Here is a 19,444-nt window from a genome sequence, read left to right as displayed (position 1 = left end):
CCACTCTCCTAAAAATGAGATGGGCTTCTTTTAATTATAGGCCATTGCTATTGTATTTTACGGGGGGCCCCGCATTTCCGATATTTCAAATAGAATTCTGCTTTGTACATTTTTTGAGTGATTATAATTGTCTTGTGTTGCACACCACTGCGGAGGAGATACAGTGAAATATGAATACTTCAAGAACTGGCGATTTTGTTATATGAAAACTTTGTATTTCTTCCCGAACAACATTCCATTAATAGCTTCAGGTTTACCACCGTAATTTTAGTGCCTTTATCTTCGGGAAAACAGCCCCCCGCGCCCCGCTGAATACCAGGCTGAAGACCCCAACGCACTGAGAAAATACAAATTCTTGCCCCTGCCGAGAATTCTTAATGACTAGCAAAATTATGTAATTAGGCATATCACTTCCGGAAATTACAATCTCAGTAAGTAGAACTAACCTGAAGACCTGTAGCATCCATTACGTGGCTTACATACGAACTGGCTTTCCGACTTAAGTCACTGATTCACGGAGAAGATTATCGTACGAGAACAGTGACACCTTTTAGTTTTATCAACCAAATTACGGTGTCGTCTGCCATGAATGCTTCTTCATATAGTAAACAGAAGTCTATAAAGCATTATCTGAAGCAGAACTCGTACACGGGCTCGACCCGAGGAGACCACCTGTCCGGCCGCAGAGAGCCGCCACAGTTCTAGCAGCCGAGTGAGTTTCCGTGTTCCGTCCGGAGATCGGGGTCCTCACTGACCCACAGCCACCATCTCACGCATCCGGGCAGGTAGAGGCAAACACTTCATATCTTCAGCAAGTGGGGTGTGTATGGACTGGAATCATCTGGCTCGGGATATGTTTCAGTGGCTGATGAATGAATGAATGTATGAGGGGTAGGCCTTCTAGGCCCTTGCACCGCGACCTACAGTGGTCTATTGTGCTTCCTCTTTTGATTATCTCCTCAGAAATCCTGCACTTCGAATGAAGCGTAGGATTTTGTACGTGGGGACGTCGAAATAGTCACTTGGTTCCATAAGTATTGACCCAGGTAACGTAATCTTAAATAAGCTAAAGCCTCACATTCACACAGGATATGTGTGGCTGTTTCGTTTTCTTCTTGACACCTCTCACAAGTGGGACTATCACTTAGTCCCAGTTTGAAGACGTAACCTTTGAGGTGACAGTACCCTGTAAGTAGTCCCACCACCCATTGTAGCTGGTTCCTGTTTAACTTCAACAGTTCCTTCGCTCTTTTAGCAGAGGGTCCTGGTATGAGCCCCTTTGCTTGCCTGAGTCCAGTTAAGGATCCTCAGTATATATTGTGATCTATATTTGTCCAGTCCCTGATTGCCTCTCTGGTAGCTCCTATAGAGATGCCACAGGCTGGTTCAGGTCCTAAGAACAGATGTTCAGCTCCATTCAGTGGCTGATACATAACACAATAATGTAAAAGATAAGCTTGACCCTGTACTTGACTAATTGAGCACAATGCCATGAAGGCCATATTTCGAAAATTGACGTAGCCAGAGAAAATTATGATAGTAATTTGGAATGTTTTAAGAATGACACTTAGCTTATATAGGTTTTATAGGGGCCAGTGTAGGGCTGTTGTGAACGCGGTAATGAACCTTGGGGACCTATAAAATTTTGGGAAATTCTTGAGTTGCTGAGCGACTGGTGGCTTCTAAAAATAACCCAGTTCCATGGAGTTACTTAAATTACACATAAAACAAGAAAATAGAAACAAATTGTAAAAAGTAAACATAATTAACCAAAGAATATTACACGAAATTACAAAAAGTAATTTCTATCTCTTCTCACTTATACAAATTAAAGAAAATGGAAGTCAAAGTTGGAATAATTAAAGAAATATTTAAATAAGAGAAGTACTTTACAGGAAACTGCATGTTGCCCTATCGTGTGGCCATGAATTATGGCTTCTATTTAAAATAGTTTTCAAAAAGTTGTACGCTATATTTAACGAAATGCACGGGGGGAAAATATTTTATGACTTAAAATGATGCAGTTCTCTATAGATTTTACTCACAGTAAATAAACACCATGATCAATATGGTATGGTAAGCCATACTGGAAAACCCCAAACCGGAAGTACTTATAGAACCCACATCATTGGATTAGGTCCTACATGTTTCACTCTTGCAAAATACGCTCAAGTGTTCTAACTCTCTATTTCCAATTAGGCCTACAATTATTTTTACATAAATTAACTAGGCCTCAAATTTTAAACGTTCCCGGCAAGGGATAATATCTTCTTTACACAAGCTCACTCCAAATTAAAACTGTTAAAATTTTCCTCCTTTCCGTACAGCTGATACGGTGAGATTAATCCCCTGTGACGAAAGTCATGATGAGTGAAACAACACACTTCAGCCTACACGTGACTGCGCGCAGCCCGGCTCACAAAACTACTAATTGGGTACAGAGCACTCTGTTGCTCCCGTTGGGTACTCCCGTTCCTGCGGAGTTTGTATATCTTCGGGACAACACTCTCTGCTGTTTTTACACAAAATTAACATTTGACGCTTGAGGTATATAAAAATCAATTAAATGTATTTCAATTATATTCCATTTGTAATCGCCCTAAGCGAATTTAACTCACCCTATGGGGTAAATTATAGATTAGTAGTTAAATTTCCACGTGATCGACTTTGTGTTTTAGATAGCAAACGAGTGCCTCGTGATAAACCTTCTGTACACTTGTCAGGGTTTGATAGGCTGAGCGTTACCTACTGGCCTGTTGGAGTTTAGCTACTAGCCTTTGCAGACGCTCTAGTAAGTTAACCTGCACACCCGTGTGTTCCGTCAGATATCCGTCAGCGTTCACACCACATATCCGCCGTATAGGTCATCACCAACTGCCAGGGTCGAGCTTGGTAGCCCGTTACGCCCTCAAACGTGAAGGATCTTTGGGTATTATGAGTAGGTCTATCCCATTTTTACTCGAGCAGGTTACCAGCCTGTTACAAAATCCCTTACTTTGGAGGACCAGGGTTTTTATTCAAGGCTTCTTTCTCTTAGGCAGGTTGCTTGCCATGGCTAACGAGTTTGAACGCCCTGTAATTCGGTGGAAGAATGCCGAATTTTCAGAGGGACTTACCGCCTCCTTCTTCGGGATAGAAGAATATGTGGAGCAGAAGACCAGCAAGAGTCAGGGAATTGCATGGCGTTAAGCATTCCATCCAGGACCTCACGTTATTGTCCTAGAACGTTTGTGCGTCAGGTGTGCGCATAGGTTTCGGAGGAATGTACTGCCTCCATCTTTAGGGTCGAAGAAAAAGCCAAGCAAGGCGCACGCCTATTATACATTTGGGGTTGAAGTCTACGTAGAATAAGAAACGTCCAATGTATGAAATATTTGCTTACTGGAATATATTTTGAGCCCTCTGAATTTGTTTTTCCTTTTCATAATATTGATTAAATGTAATTATAATTTACACCGATATCTGGATCGGCCGTGGCGTGAAGCACTGCGTCGAGTGCGCAGATTAAGGATATCCTTAGCTTTACACAGAGTCCTTCATAAGCCTTAGTCCTGCACGCAGAGAATGTCACTTTTTTACCTTTTATACAGCCTGAAGACGGGGGAAGGGGTAGATTAAGGATATCCTTAGCTTTACACAGAGTCCTTCATAAGGCTTAGTCCTGCACGCAGAGAATGTCACTTTTTTACCTTTTATACAGCCTGGAGACGGGGGAAGGGGTAGATTCATACTGAAACAATTGAGGTATTCTGCAAAGTTGTTCGGTGTTTTCGCCCGTTAACTCTATAAATTCGGAGCCGGGATAGCGACTGGCTGCAGGCTGGACGACCGAGGGGTCGGAGTTCGAGTCCTGGTAGGGTCAGGAATTTTATCTTCTCCAAATCGTCCAGATCGGCTCTGGGGCCCACCCAGCCTCCTATCCAATTGGTACCGTGGTCTCTTTCCACGGGGGTAAAGCGACAGGGGCATGAAGCTGACCACTCACCTCCAGCTAGTGTCGAGGTCAAGGTGATGTGGATCTATATATCCACTCCCCCCATACACTTTCATGGCGTAGTGCTTAATTCGTTGAGCACAGGGACAACTTGACCTTTAACTCTATATAAATTTACAACTGAAACAGTACACGTTAAACTTGGAAATACCTAAGTTGACATGCCCTACACACGTATCCTGAAGATGGAGGCCACGTGTTTGTCGTAAGCGACGGGATTTCCCCGAACTGCATGCCGTTAAAACCCAAAAGTCCCTGGCAGCAGAAGCACGAAACCAACACAGGCATATCATTTCCTGTAAAGGGTTCTGGCAACACTCAGAATTACTGGGTTTGGGGTATTTGTCCAGCATCCGGTATTCTCAAAACCAAAGATCACAGCGTTTCGGAAAATGTATCTGTTTCCGTCCTCAGGTGAGGGGTCGAAGACATCTACTCTGTTCGGCCCGTTAGAAAGATCTAACCTCAATCACTGAACCGAAACGCTGTATTTTTTTGTGTGTGTGATTATTTTAGAATACAGGACGACTGACAAAGTCCGAAAACTCAGCACTCCTGGAATTCATTTCTTGTTTACAAGCTACGTTTGTAGTTGTCTTGCTACAACTTTATGACCAAGATAGCGTTCAGTTTAGCATGCGCAAGTCAGCGTGACGTATGGGTAGATAATACTAAACATTATCTGAATTATTCACAAGGCCAGAATTAGATTGCAATAGCAGAACATTTATTTGAGGTTCTCAAACTAGTGACTTCTGCGATGTGAGACATAGACTCTGGTGGATGTTCACCGACGTTTCGGAGGAACATGTTGAAGAGTGAATTACATGTACAATTTTGTGTATTTCCGTCCAAAGTATGGCGCTTGAGTCATTTATTATTATTTTTTTTGTATTGCTAGTGGGGTGGGACTAAGTCCCTTGTACAGTGCCCACGTCTGGCCTATTGATCAGCCCCAGGTGATAGGTGAGGGTGATTGTGGAGCAATTGGTGGAATAAATATTAGCAAGGGAACCCGAAGTACTCGGAGAAAAGCTGCCCCAGCGCCACTTTGTCCACCACAAATCCCACATGACTAGACCCCGGGATCGAACCCGGGTCGCCGCGGTGGGGAGCCAGGGACTAACCGCTTGAGCTATGGCGCGGTCTTAAGTCATTTAAAGAATCTAACTTCTCCGCTAAATTCTTTAACTAAGTTACCACCAGTTATCAGTTCCCGACGAGGGTAAGCAATTTGTTGCTTCGTCGCTGTTTCCAAAATGCTGCGGAGCCCACCCAGTCTCTTGTTCCGTGGGTACCGGATGTTGTTTCTCCCGGAGTAAAGAGACCGAAGCTTGAAGTTGACTATTTCCTTCCATCCATATTATCGAAATTCAGGATGTGTGTAGCTTTACTACTATTGCCATTTTGGCTATATTTCATGGTGCTGACTTGAATCAGGAGACCCATTTTACAAATTCTCCGCAGTTATTTCACATTCCACCTTTGCTTCTTTGGCCTTAATGTAGGAGACAGTAGGCAGACTGCTGCAGAACCTGCCTAACGCAGGCCTGACAAACGCCTGTGCTTCCTCGCTATGTTTATATTTCGACATTGAGGACCAGTTCATTCATTAGAAGAAGACAACAGTTTGATAGGTACAAATGTGTACATTTAATTACCTATTTTACCTATTTAATTAACTGTATTTTTTTTCCTTGGCACTACAGCCCCAGTGGGCCTAGGCCTATCTCCATGAACTTCTCCGTTCACTTAGGTTTTTCTAGATCTTACACATTCGGTAGGACTCCTTGGGCGGGTGATCAGCTCGTCGCAAGGCCTCTACCTGCAAACAAACACAGAAAAACGCACACACACAAACTAAACATCCATGCCCTGAGTGGGATTCGAACCCACGATCCCGGTTTCTAAGCGAGCGAAGACAGTGCATGCCTTAGACCGCTCGGCTACCGTGACACTACATCACTTAGCATTTACAAAATTTAATTAATTTGGCCCTAACATTACGGGTAAGAAACGTCCAGGAATGTTCTACGTCCCATAAATAATCTATCTGATAGCATAGTTTGTATAGCGAGTAGCTACTGAGTGGACGGCCGAGGGGTCGGAGTTCGAGTCCCGGTAGGGTCAAGTATTTTCTCGTCTTCATGTCGTCCAGACAGGCTCTGGGGTCCACCTATCTCCTAACCAATAGGTACCGGACCCTCTTTCCCCAGGCGTAAAACGGCCGAGACTTGAAGCTGACCACCCACCTCTAGCTAGTATCGAGAACAAGAAAATGTGGATCTATAAACCCATTTCCCAATACGCCTTCATGGCGTAGTGCTTAAATACTTAAGCATAGGTACAACTTTACCTTTTATCTTTTTATATATATTGATATTTTTAATTAATATTATATTATGATGAATTAATAATGTATTACATAATTATTCCTGCAGTTGTCTCTCTGTTTTTAAATTAAAACTGTATTTTTACAGCATAAAATACTGTTTCATTTCTGCTGTCCGGAGATAGGGACTAGCTCTATCGATTGGGCCCAACTGAGTAGGCTCTTTTTTACACTAGGACGGAGAAAGAAATCCGTCTCCGAAACGTTGTTTTCAAATAAACAACATTACTGTGGATAATGTCAAAAAGTCAGTATTTGTAGGAAATATTGTATTTGAACTTGATAATTCGTCCTTGGTATTCAGCATACCGGAAGATCTGGTAAAGTGGCCATAAACCATAGTTATATACAACTAATAAACACTACATTATCAGAATATGCAAACGACCTAAGTTTAGCTTATGTTTCGATCCTAAAATTCGTCATGAGCCTATAAAAGTACATGCGTTATAATGAAAACTACTGTTAAATGTTGAAATTTTTATTGTTTGAACCAAACATAAGATCTAAAGCGAAATTTATCAGCATATTAGCTAATATTTACAACTTAACTACGAGGTGGTATGGGAAAGTTCCCGGACTCTTACTGCTATAACTGCCTCGGAGAAAGAAAATGAGAGGGGAGGCCAAGGTCATATTTTCGAAAGCCTATTGCATCAGTCTGCCACGTGACACCGCGCTGTGTCACACGCATTGTTTCTATACAAGTGCTTTATCAACTTCGTGTTTCGTTTTTTCTGCGATGGATAGAAAAAATCAAGCAATGTGTCCGCATGAAGTTTTGCGTGAAGCTCGGTAAATCATTTGTTAAAACTTTTGAAATGCTTCGTGAGGGGTTTGGAGAACATTCTTTAAGCCTGACAATGGTTTTTGAATGGAATTCACATTTCAAGGCCGGTCGAGTGTCAGTTGAAGATGACGAACTTCCAGGGTGACAAAGCATCAAAAAAAGGACAGAAAAAGTTGAAAAAATTCGAGAACTCATCCAAGAAGACCGTCGCAGAACATACCCACGAGCTCGCAGACACCGTTGGGATGGTGTTTACCAGTCATATTGCTCCTTCATCACGATAACGCATCCTACCACACATCCCTGAAAACCACACATTCTGTGACTAACAATAACATGGTTACTGTTCCCCACCCTTCCTACTCGCCTGACTTAGCCCCCCTGGGATTTCTCTTTGTTTTCCAAATTGAAAATGAAACTGGAAGGGACGACGTTTTGAAACAGTGTCTGACATCTAAAAGGAAACGCAAGCGGCACTCGACAGCATGAAGGAAAATTACTTCCACGGTACTTTTGAAGAGAGAGAAAAAAAACCCAATGCTCTTGTTGCTGAGTGAGATGGCAGCCAAATTTGGGCAAATGAAGCCAGCACTTCTATTTTGACCTAGTCCGGGTACTTTCCTATACACCTCGTATATAAGAGCAGTTCTGCTGCAATGCATAATGGCCCGTAGCCTGATATTAACCTTCAGATTCGAAAAATATAGCTATAGTGTGTTTACAGCTACCTTATGCAATTTACAACAATTATGTAAATGGTTCATCTGAGGGTTCGTAAAGGCATATATTTATATATTTATAGTCCTGCAATTATGAAAAATTCACGTAACATGCTGCAGATTTATTAAAATGAGCAGGCATGTGCGTTAGTGTGAAGGCCACAATTTGCCTGCTTTCCGATATGTAAGAAATTTGCACGTCTGGGATTCGAGTGACGATGTTCAGTCTTCGATAAGGCTGCTGTAATTAGTTTAATACTCTGAAATTGCTCCAACGAGTTTCTGTCTTCCGAAATTACGAATATATTGATGTGACAACAATACGAGAACTGGTCTGAGGAGTCAGGTGGAAGTGCAACAATGTATGCCCGCATCTCCCATGCGCAGTGTTTCCGAGTCATCTGCCTGGTACTGGAGACAGACAATATTTTTATCATACATTCTTTCATGAAGACATTCGCTCGGGATATGTCATTGTTTCCTGTCGAGAAGTTCTTGATGGGTTTTGCGGGCAGCCAGCCTGCTAGGGCCCCATAAACATCAACGTGCTTGTTTCCCCCTTCTGCTGGGCCGTCATTAGTCTAGGGGGCCCAGACTTTTGATTTTGCCTCGAGGGCGGGTCGATGGGCAGGAGCATTCTAGTTCCAAGCTCCGGTTGGTAGCTTGACCATGCAAAGGCGTGATTTCGTCTTTAGAGTCGGTCTTTGATTGGTGAATACTGCAATAACCACGCCTCTTCGAGAGGGGAAGTACAGTGTACCCAACTGGTGGTTCCGGTATCAGTCGTTCTCAATTTCGTCGCCAGAGGTTACCCCAGGCTCCTATTCAGTCTGTGTTGAGAGCTGACAGTGTGAACTGCGTTGGCCTGCGATTGCAGCTGTAAGCATCGCTGGCAGGACCGAGGTCGAAGTGTTATTGTTGCATATCTAGGGGGCGGGGGTGAGATTATCCCCCTTGTAGGGACACACAACAACCCCCAGGCAGCAGTTAAGCTCTTCCCCTCCACTCATTTAGTGTTGTATTGATTACTGAGACTAAAGACTTGATCTGTGCTACATTATCCGAACGCCGAGTTTCGGGCAACGGGTCGCGGGCCGGCCGGCTGGGTTCCGCGCGATGTAGCGGCGAAACAGTGCTTCGTCATGACGGGACTACTGCGGTAGTGCGCGCACGGTGCGACATGTGGGGCCGAGTGCTAGTTGTGTAAGTCTGATACTCGCAAGTGACGATGTCTGCGTATGCTCAGTTCGGCTATTCCTACCCGTCGGCCTCCCAGGTAAGCTGCATGCGGCCAGTGTGTTCTTGTAGGGCAGGTCACAAACATCCTACTTCTTAGACAGGGTTGGTAACGCGAATTCTGTTTCCATCAAACTGGGTCAGTGGCAGTACCTACAAGTAACGTCTTATACGTTCTCCACTCAATTATACGCTCACACGCTGTAAATTACTAGTTTTTAAGTGCCGGTGTACTCCGAGCTAGAAGCAGATCAACGATGTTTCACGAATGTTACGAAAAGGTAATGTTTTTCAAAGGTACACTCCTTCTGTAATGCTTTTACACTTTATCTACGTTGAAGTCAAGTTGCATATTGTATTTGATTCAGTGTTAAATTGCCTTAAGTCAGTCACTTCCCGTGACGTTTGTGATGCTCTGCAGACGCCGCGTTTAACGTTTAAGAACAAGTGTACGTTTAGTTTTATACCCCAACAGGAAATAGTAACCTTGCTTCACCCGGTATTAACCAGTGCTTGCTTCGCTTATAAATATTACAGTTTGTCTGTAATAAGGAATAATACTCTAATTAAAAAAAATAGAAGCGAATGCCATTTTTATCCTGAGAAATGCGTACTCTTAATTAATTTACCGTAGTAGAAAACATTAATGTAAGAAAGTGGAATTGTTTCGTAAAAACATTGAAACATAAAATCTGATACCTATAAAAATTACAGTGAAAATTCGTTGAAGTAAAAATAAAATATGGACTTATGTACTGGGAGTGAGGATACGAAACTCATTCTAAAACCTACGGCAGAACTTCCATATAGTTTTCTGTGTTTGCTGGCAAGAATACGGAGTAAGTTTCAAAACGTCGTTAGGTGTTCTCTGTTAGCGCTGTGATAGCAAACAGACGACAGAAACAGAAAGGCCCCATTTTTAATCTTACGTATCCATTAGATTCGATGGTTCCTAATTTTGTTCTGAACCAGTCAGTTTATTTACGTACGAACGCTACGTATTTCATTACCGGTATGCTAACAAACACACATCAAGTGACAATGTCGTGTTATAGCCGATTGATAATTTAAGTTCAGTTGTTTCATCTGTCGCAAAGAAGGGCCATTGTGCTTAATAAATTCTTGAGGCTTTCACAATGGTAGTACTGTTCAAGTTTTGAGTAACTCGTGTGACAAGACTGATACAACCTTCAAACAGTTCGTAATAACAGCGAGTTTTAAGAATTGAACGCTGTAAATACAGCAAAATTAGTTGAGGAAACTCGCTATTACAGGTTATTAACCCGGACATTTATTGTAAGTGATACACATATGAACCTCCGGGTTGGACGCAAGGCTGACGACTACTTTTCTCGGTAAAAAAACATTGTTGTGAAATCCAAAGAAGTGAAAACCGGTTGGTCTTAATTCAGACAAATCTGACAGAATCTTCTAAGGAAGGCCGCGGCTGAAATACGGCTGTTTTGCCAATAAGATATCGATACACACATGAAATCAAATTACTTAAGTCAAACGTTGAGAAAACGAGAACTCGAGCATTTAGTCAACTCGAATGAAGCTTTCCTGCAAGCTTGCTATAGCCCTAACAACTCGTGTGTTTAAAAAGGAATTCATTTTATTGGAGTTAATAAGTCGGCTAAAAAGAAAGATGGGCCCCAGTTTTCATATCCAGGGCGGAAGCGACGGCCCCTGTAGAAGGCATATGCAGACGGAATGCAGTGCTGAGGAACAGGGCAACCTCAGCGCTCCAAACAAAATTGCATTCCAAAACAACCCGAACAACACGTAAGGCCTTAGACCAGTTTTTTATACGGCACGATAAATATTTAAGATGTGATTTTAAAAAAGGAGGAAAAAACAGGACTTTTAAACAGAATCTAACACGACGTAATTTCCTATGGTTGAAATGCAGTTTGATTGTTTATAGCCTACGAAATGTTTTCGTCTCTTCGAAGCGTCGAAATTCTTTTCACTTTTTATGGTAGTTTCTTCAGTTATTTTCCATTATTTATCGGTCAGTGCCGTAACTTTTAAATTAAACTGAACATGCAGTCAGTTTAGGAATATTTTAAAGAATGATCTACGTAGGCGTGCACTGTGGATAGACCTATGGGCTAACGGTATTTGCCGTTGAGTACATAATTAAGAGACTATATAATCAGTAATAATAAAATACTGAATGGCTCACAATGCGCGTTAGTCTATTTCTGCCCAAGATGACATTGATTTAGCCCTGCGTTTGCAGTCCCTGATGTGGTATCTCCAGCATTGTGAGTCACATACCTTGTACCGGAAGTTTTCGTTTGGTGAATGGTTACCCTTCTTGTGACAAACGCAGTGGGGAAAGCCATGCATAGCCATACGCGCGACAAAATGTCTTAAGATCGTAGTTTGGCTTTATCCGTGCTCTGTTAATCACAGCTTCCGTGGGGCAGACCTGGAGAAGGCATCTGAACACGACAGAACGCGGCTGGGCAGGCCGCTGCTTCGCAACGTAACAATTGTTTCGTTTTGTGCGCGCCCGCTAGGGGATTCCCCTCGTCGTCGGCCCGAGTTTTGCTGTAAGGAAATATTTGAGTGAGGAAAGTGATGTTCGTAACGCGAAATAATAACGCACCAGGTATTGCACCGCACGCGGGCTCGAACCCCGCATGTCCCGTAGCAACACGCTTCGCGAAAGCCAGATTCCCCGGTCAGAGAGTCCAACCAGACGGTTAAAAGTTTCTTTGTTTTAGAAGAGGATTCTAGCTCAAACAGTTCTGTAGACAGCCCAGACCATGATGATGATGGCAGGTGTACTTACTGTATGCAACCCGTCTTTTCTAACCTGTAAATTACGCACTCTGAGTTAACCGTTATATTCAGGTACACAGGCCTATAAACAGACCCATCAGTAGGCCTAAATGCTGTGACAGTGAAATTATGATGATGAATTATCTGTTGTTGGCTGGCGTAAACAGCCCTTTCAGTTGCTAAACATAGGCCTATAAAGCGTTGAATAACAGCAACAAAGAATATAAAGTTTTGGGGCGTTGTGAATGGAAGCGCTGGGGACCTAAGGCGGGCCTACAGCCCCGAAATTTTCTGTAGGGACTAACAAAATATGCTTTCAGGATAGACAGCCTTCAGCCCAGCATATTGCTGTTATTATTATTAGTATTAGTATAACGTTCCCACGAACAAAATTGACCGTTGTTCCATTATGGATACTGTTGGTCTCCGTGTACCCACTGAGGAAATTACAAACTTTTCCACCCTTAACGTCAGTCAGTAATGTCTCAAGACTTCGCTCTTCAACAGGGCGTGTCACGGCTGCAAACATCTGCAAATCTCTGGACCTTCCAAACAAACGTAAGAGCTCCCTTGCGGAATTCTACTGAGTTACGTCATTATCGTGTTACTTCTATTACTTTATTGCCTAGGATTACATTTTAGTCTCGTTCTAGCTGTAGCCATAGTCTAGCAGCTGTTGTGTCCACTCTAAGTGCTCGCGTGCTGTAGGCCACTCGCTGTTGGCAAGCACTAAGTAAAAGAATTGAATCAAATTATTATATAAAATTACAAAGAAATATAGGTCTAGGCTTAATTAGTAAAATAGGTAGTAGGCCTATCAATGCATTGCGGCCTGAATTTTTCAGAGGAAACTTAAAAAAAAAGAATATAGGCCTAACTGCAACTTGTAACGTAAGAAAGTGGCCCAAAATTTTTAGCTTATGAGACACTTTCCAGTTTAGTAATAAGGCTTATATTATTATTATTAATAACAGACAAATAAACAAGCGCCGAAGTTGCTATAATTTGTCTGTAGATCATATTGATAAATGTGCCGCGCCATAGCTCAAGCCGTTAGTAGCTGGATTCCCACCGCGGCGTCCCGGGTTCGATCCCCGGTCTCGTCAAATGGGATTTGTGGCGGACAAAGTGGCGCTGGGGCAGGTTTTCTCCAAGTACTTCGGTTTCCCCTGCCAATCATCATTCCACCAATTGTTCCACAATCACCCTCGCCTATCATCTGGGGCTGGTACAAGAGGCCAGAAGTGGCCGCAGTACAAGGGACTTAGTCCCACCGACTAGCAATATACAAATATTTATAAATGTGATGATTTTATTATAGGTCTACTCTGGCTATGTGAGTGAAATACAGTGCCTAGGTATGCCGTATTCCAAGTTACCGCCTTAAAAAGATGAGCTGCTGTAACAGCCATCCCAAATAGGTGCACGCGATCTGGCAACCAAACGACACGGTGGAAAGTAAGGCATCTTGTGATGTGCAAACACCCCACTCGGGCCGGCTGGTCTGCCGGGTGGGTCACTATTAGCATAATTAGTAGAGATAATGCCATCACGTCCAGCCAGCGTAGGAAAGCGCACGGCGATCAAGCCAGCCAATTATTAGCTTGGCGGACAAGCACAAGGCAAACATTTGCTGTGCTCTCATCCTTCACGCTTATATAAAGGCAATTTAATATCCATTTAGAGCTTAAAGTGCTTTGGTGCGGGGAGGGTATCTAAACAAAGCCTCGCTCTTCAAGGGATGCCGCCCGCCGTTTCATCATACTGAAGAACCCTTCAGAATGACTGGAGCTGAAGAAACAAAAGTGTGTAGCGAATTATAGGAAAAATTACCGCAGATTAATAGTAAATACTTGAAGTTCAGGGGAAAGTTACAGGCCTATGAAATGCCTGAAGCGGGAAGGCGTTCAGAAGTTAACGGAGGATGAATGAAGGAGGGAACTAACAACAGGCATGATGATGTTAAATAGTCACACAGGCTATATCAGCTTCTAGTAGGCCTGCGTGTATAGAATCACAGGGATGTGGAATAGTGCCAACTTTAGCGGATAGAGGTTGTTGCGTGGTCAGCGAAACGAATCCCCACGGCCGTTAATTTCGATTTTCTAGACCGGAGCCGCTATTTCCTTGAAATAGCTCCTCAATTATCCTCACAAGGCTGAGTTGACCCCGTTCGAGACCCACTACTTCTCAGAAAATCTGGTAGCGCCGGGAATCGAACCCGGGATCTCTGGATATGTAGCCAGGAACTCTGACCACTAGATCACAGAGGCGGTCACTAACTTCGCCGACAAGCCACGGTCGCTCGGTCGGTATAATTCGCTTGCGGACTCAAGCCACGAAGTTTGTTGTGGAATAGGCTACAAAATGATACAGTGCGTAGGCCCTGTTTGTACTACAAGAGAAACCTTTCTCAGAGTATTCACGCATCTTAATATGAAGCAGAAGAATTATTCAGGAATGTCTTGCATAATGCCTACGGGTTGAATCTAGAGAACGCTGGTATACAGCGCCGTGTAGCCCGTTAAAAGTGAACCGACGTTTCGGAGAAACGTATCACCTCCATACGCCTCTTCTGCTTGGTTACCTCTTCCATATCAGATTCTTATTTGGTTTATTCTTCGACCCTGAAGATGTAGGAGATATGTTCCTCCGAAATGTCGGTTGACTCTTCAATGGACCACATGATGTTATATCCCAGAAGACATATTTCTTCATACCACCGCTGTGAGAACCTTAAATCCTAATTAACGCTCTTTCTACATTGTGCCCTCGAGGTAGGAATTATTTGTAAATTTGATGTGAGAATATTGGGGCCTATGAAAGATTTTATACACGTATAGGCCCTAGATCTACTTATCTGTCCAATCCAGTATTGTGATTTGTTGGTACTGTAACGATATGGTTGCTGTACTGTGAAAACTTCGTGGCCTGTAGTCCGCAAGGGAACTATACCGACCGAGCGACCGCCGCCTGTCGGCGAAGTTGCCAAATTTAGCGGATAGAGGGTGTCGCGTGGTCAGCGTAACGAATCCCCACAGCGGATTTTTAGACTGGATAGTGTTCTGTGACGTGTGTGAATTGATGGGGCCTGCCTTTATAGCATTACTGATGATCGTAACCAGAATAATATAAAGTTTACTTTTCAGTTCTAAGTTGCGAGGTTAGCTACACAAGTACACAGTTTATTTATGTTCATAGAACTGCAGAACTAGAGGAATAAACCTTCAATTAGGCCTTATACTTTAATTGCAAAAATGAGTTATGGTTATGTACTGTCATTTAAATAACTGGTTAAGTAAATTGTAATTGTAGACGGAGCTATACATAGACAGTTCTTCAGCAGCAGAAATATATATATATATATAAGTAAATCAATATGTAAAAAAGGGCCACAAGCCCATTTGTTGAAGGAATTCTAAATGTAAATTGTTATGGATCTAAACTAATAATTCACTTTGATACCAGTTTCATTTATGGAATTTTAAGGTAGCGCTGTTTTCCCTAGAACTCACAAAGGCCGCAATTTTCACTGTACAGATGTACTGTACATTTCTGTTGTTGCGTGTGGTACGTGGAATCATTGATTGTCGTGTAAGAAGCTTAGTTCATGCTAAGTTTACAACCGACTGTACGAATATACATATGTATATATATGTTAAGTTACAGACATGGCTGTAGGAGCGGAAGGAGGACACGTGACTAAAATTCAGGGCCGACAATATTCTTTGAAGAGCTTCAGGCCGTGTGTACCGGATGTGGAGGCGAAAATTATTTAGCTGTTGCGTGGTAGTGTGTTGGTCTTATAAGGGGTAAATGTTGAAGGATATGCGGTCAGGCCTACGAAGTAAATAAAAGTTACCAAAAGGATCGGGCGCCGTTATATCTGTAAATATTAATAAACCTAATAAATCCAGCCATCTAAAATGGCCCTTAAGCAACGCAGGAGCCAATGTTCCCAAACACGAAGACGCACCGCTTCAGGGGTTATAAGGAAAATACTGGAATTCAGTTCTCAGCTTTCCTTATTATGAGGTACGATCTCAACTTCATAAATAGTGAAGCTAGCCCAATTGATATTTACTGCATAACCGAGTTTCTGCCCACCAGAAAACACCCAGGATTCCAGTCAAGTTAGAAGAATCTGTTAGCTAACGTTTAAGGTAAAGATATCCCTCTAACAGGCCGTGGAGACCTATAATGTTGTGAGACATCGAGGCTACCACATTTATCTAGATAATCGGCTCACAGATGGCGGTGAGGTTGTCAGCCTTATGCACCGGCTGCCCTTTACCCCCCAGGAAGATTCCTGGTACTGATTTCTGTTACGAGGCTGAGTCGACCCCAGGGGCCATAGTTCGGTTGGAAGGATTGGGTCAATTAAAAAATCTAATAACATCATCCGGAATGGAACCAGCGGCCTTCCGGCTTGTATCATAGTGTCTCTACCATGGCTAACGTTTACGGAAACTAATTTCTGTTTGCTGTGAAGAATGAATGACGCTTATAAGTACACTTTGTACGAGAAAGTTAAATGGACGGTAAATGGTTAGTAACCTTTTGTGCGTTAAAACGTTAATCTAAGTGCATGAATTGAACACGGGGGAGAAAATGTGAAGATATAGGGAGCAGCTATACAGTCACTTCCTTTAGGAATCACTTCTCGAGACTAAGGACTAAATGTTCTCGTTAAGTTATAGGCCTGTTGTTAGGAGACACACGCCCAGCCCAGCCCGCTGTTAATGTGTGACTCGGAGCAAGTTAAGACGTTTCATGTGAAAACTGATTTCATAGCGGCCATCCGGACAGTCTCATCGGTGATGAGAAGGTAATATTAAAATTCAAAATTACTGAGTTTTATACATTTTCCATCGTCCGGTATTTTAGAAAATAGAGGACACGACATTTTGGAAACTGCATCTGTTTCCGTCCTCTGGTGAAAGGGGAAGACACCTACTTAGTTGTGTCCCTTAGAGAGAGCTAACCTCAATCACTGGACCAGTGAGTAGGTGTGTACCCCCCCCTCACCTGAGGACCGAAACATGCAGTTTCCGAAACGTCGTGTTTTCTATTTTCCAGAATACCGGGCGATGGAAAAAAGTAAAAAAAAGGAAGAAACATTAATTCTGTGTGTTATACAACATCGTCAGAACACTTTATGATCTAATTTTAAAATGTTTCAACAGATATGGACTGGTTTAATTTCAGATAATATTCCAGTGATGGGCCCAAATGATAAGTTAGTATGACTAGTAAAGAAGGTAAACTTTATGTCTGTAATTTCAGAGAACGGTAGTTAAGGCGGCTCTGCGTTTTATCGGTTAGCGTACGCCTTATCACCATTTGCAGTAAACTTGCGGAAAGAGAATATTGTGTAAAAAAAATGGAAAATATTACCAGTAAGTGATAGCACAGAACCGCTGTCACGGTTCATGTTTACGGATGTTTAAATTTCCAAGAATGTTGGAATCGCAAAGCAGGCCGCCATCTCACGGCGGAAGGTCTGTTAGGTGGCAGGCCTACCGTCCGACCGTGTAACTACCCTCGATACCGTATACACGGCAACAGCCCAACAAATATAAATCCCAGCCGTGCAGATTTGCAGTATTTTTTTTATTGCTAGTGGGGTGGGACTGAGTCCCTTGTACTGCGGCCACTTCTGGCCTATTGTACCAGCCCCGGATGGTAGGTGAGGGTGATTGTGGAGCAGTTGGTGGAATGAAGATTGGCAGGGAAACCGAAGTGCTCAGAGAAAACCTGCCCCACCGCCACTTTGTCCACCATAGATCCCACTTGACCAGACCCGGGATCGAACCCTGGCCGCCGCGGTGGAAAGCCGACTAACCGCTTGAGCTATGGCGCGGCATTTTAGTGTATTAGTGACTTTAAAGAAGAGATAAGCCGGGCTGGGGAGAACACTTCGACGTAACAGAAGTGAAATAATAGAACAGAGAAAAATGTGTTATAAGGAGCTTCCCAAAGAATATTACTACAGTGATAACATCGAGGGACATGCGATGGATAGGGCATGAGGCACGCACGGCGTGAGGAATTCACATAAATAATTATTCAGGAGACACCTTGTTAGATCTAGGCGTAATTGGCAGGAGAGATAAAACGAATTTTAAGGGAAACATTGTGGATTGAATTCGGCTCTCTGAAGACAGGGCTCTTGCGCTGACTTTCTTTGAACATAAAAGTGGAAATTCGGACCAAAATGTCGAAGATTTTTCTTGACTGTCCAATTAAATTAATTACAGTCATTCGAAAAAAAATGCCGCACAATGAAACTGATTACTCAGTTACGAAATGCGGCGTTAAGATCTGTTTAAGTCAGAGTTAGCGTTACTTTACAACTGGCGGTTTATCGCCAATCCCTTGAGTCCCACGACCAGTATTTTTTTCAACTGAACACTTGCGGGTATAGCCCTTACGTAACATCCTCTTTGACGAGAGGATTGGATCTGTCGTTTACAATTTCTGCTGGTCCTCGCCAGTGGAGTCATTCCCGGGTCTAAGTCCCGCGGGATTCATGGTCATATTTTACTGTCTCAGATTCGAGACGGCCCAGATACCCGTATTTATATCCCCCCAGGAACATAGGGTGGCCCAATTATACCCACACGCACGGGGTTTCATTTTCGTCGCCTCCTCCGACTCGCAGAGCTACGGTGGAGGCGTTGGAACCCACCTCCACGCAGGGAGATGTATCCGAGTTAGTGCGGTCCTGCTTTTTGTACAGACTAACTCGTAGAACGCGTCCTGTGTAAGAATACGATTCTGAAGGTTTAAAATGTTTACACAGTTGCTTTAGTGTTTATCTCTGGAAGTGCGAAACTGTAAACTGTAAAAAATTGTTGTTTTCATGTCGTTTTATTGAAAGCTTCTCACACGCATATTGATAACGTAGGTCCGTATCAGTGACACAGACACAAGGACTGACATGAGGCAAAACTTACTATCAGTGATGCGACGGCGGGGTGCACTTTGACTGACTGACTGTCTTGGCTTTCCAGACGAGGGCTCGTTCTTTTTAAATGCGTTCAGAATCCAGCGGAAGCTTAACTGAAATCATTCCTGCCGTCCGTACATATGAAACAACTGGAGAATTGCTGAATGGATTTCCGTTAAATTCGATACTGGGGAATTTACCATAATTTGTTGATATTGGCCTATTCCAAATCTTGGTAAAAGTCGGACACCTTACGCGAAAATCTACGCACCTCTCGACACTTACCAAGGACTTAACCTTTTAAAGACCAGTGGTTATGTACTATGTACCAATTTCTTTAATATACTCGTACTAAGACCCTGCATATTTTCAACAGTGTGTTTTGTATGGTTCTCACAATAAGCAGCGAGCGTTTCCCTAAACAGCATTAATCCGTTGGGCTTTGTGGCTGAGACCTGATGTTTTTCCTGTGAGGTACGAACTAAATTTATATATATTGGAAGAAATTCGGTCTTTAAGAGGAAGAGAGATCAGGACTCCGAGAGTTGTAAGACAGTAAAACGTGGTC

At 42.9% G+C, this 19,444-nt stretch overlaps 1 protein-coding gene across 3 annotated transcripts in view; it reads left to right on the top strand.

Annotated features, from left to right (window-relative positions):
• LOC111870072 (homeobox protein araucan) overlaps positions 1–19,444 on the top strand; it is a 218,762-nt gene that overhangs the window by 56,315 nt on the left and 143,003 nt on the right. Inside the window, exon 1 of one of the 3 annotated variants that reach the window (XM_023862051.2) lies at positions 8,740–9,171. The exons of 1 other annotated variant lie outside the window; for it this stretch is intronic. In XM_023862051.2, the coding sequence (XP_023717819.1) occupies positions 9,124–9,171 (48 nt within the window). In that variant the 5' untranslated portion in view covers positions 8,740–9,123. Of the gene's footprint in view, positions 1–8,739; positions 9,172–9,191; positions 9,413–19,444 lie in introns of those variants that run through there. One more of the 3 variants, XM_023862052.2, reaches the window with a different exon arrangement.

Source organism: Cryptotermes secundus, unplaced genomic scaffold, assembly GCF_002891405.2.
Source record: "Cryptotermes secundus unplaced genomic scaffold, Csec_1.0 scaffold355, whole genome shotgun sequence".
Lineage (NCBI taxonomy): Eukaryota > Metazoa > Arthropoda > Insecta > Blattodea > Kalotermitidae > Cryptotermes > Cryptotermes secundus.
Note: the sequence above shows the minus strand (reverse complement) of the source record. Positions and strands in the feature narration are given on the sequence as shown.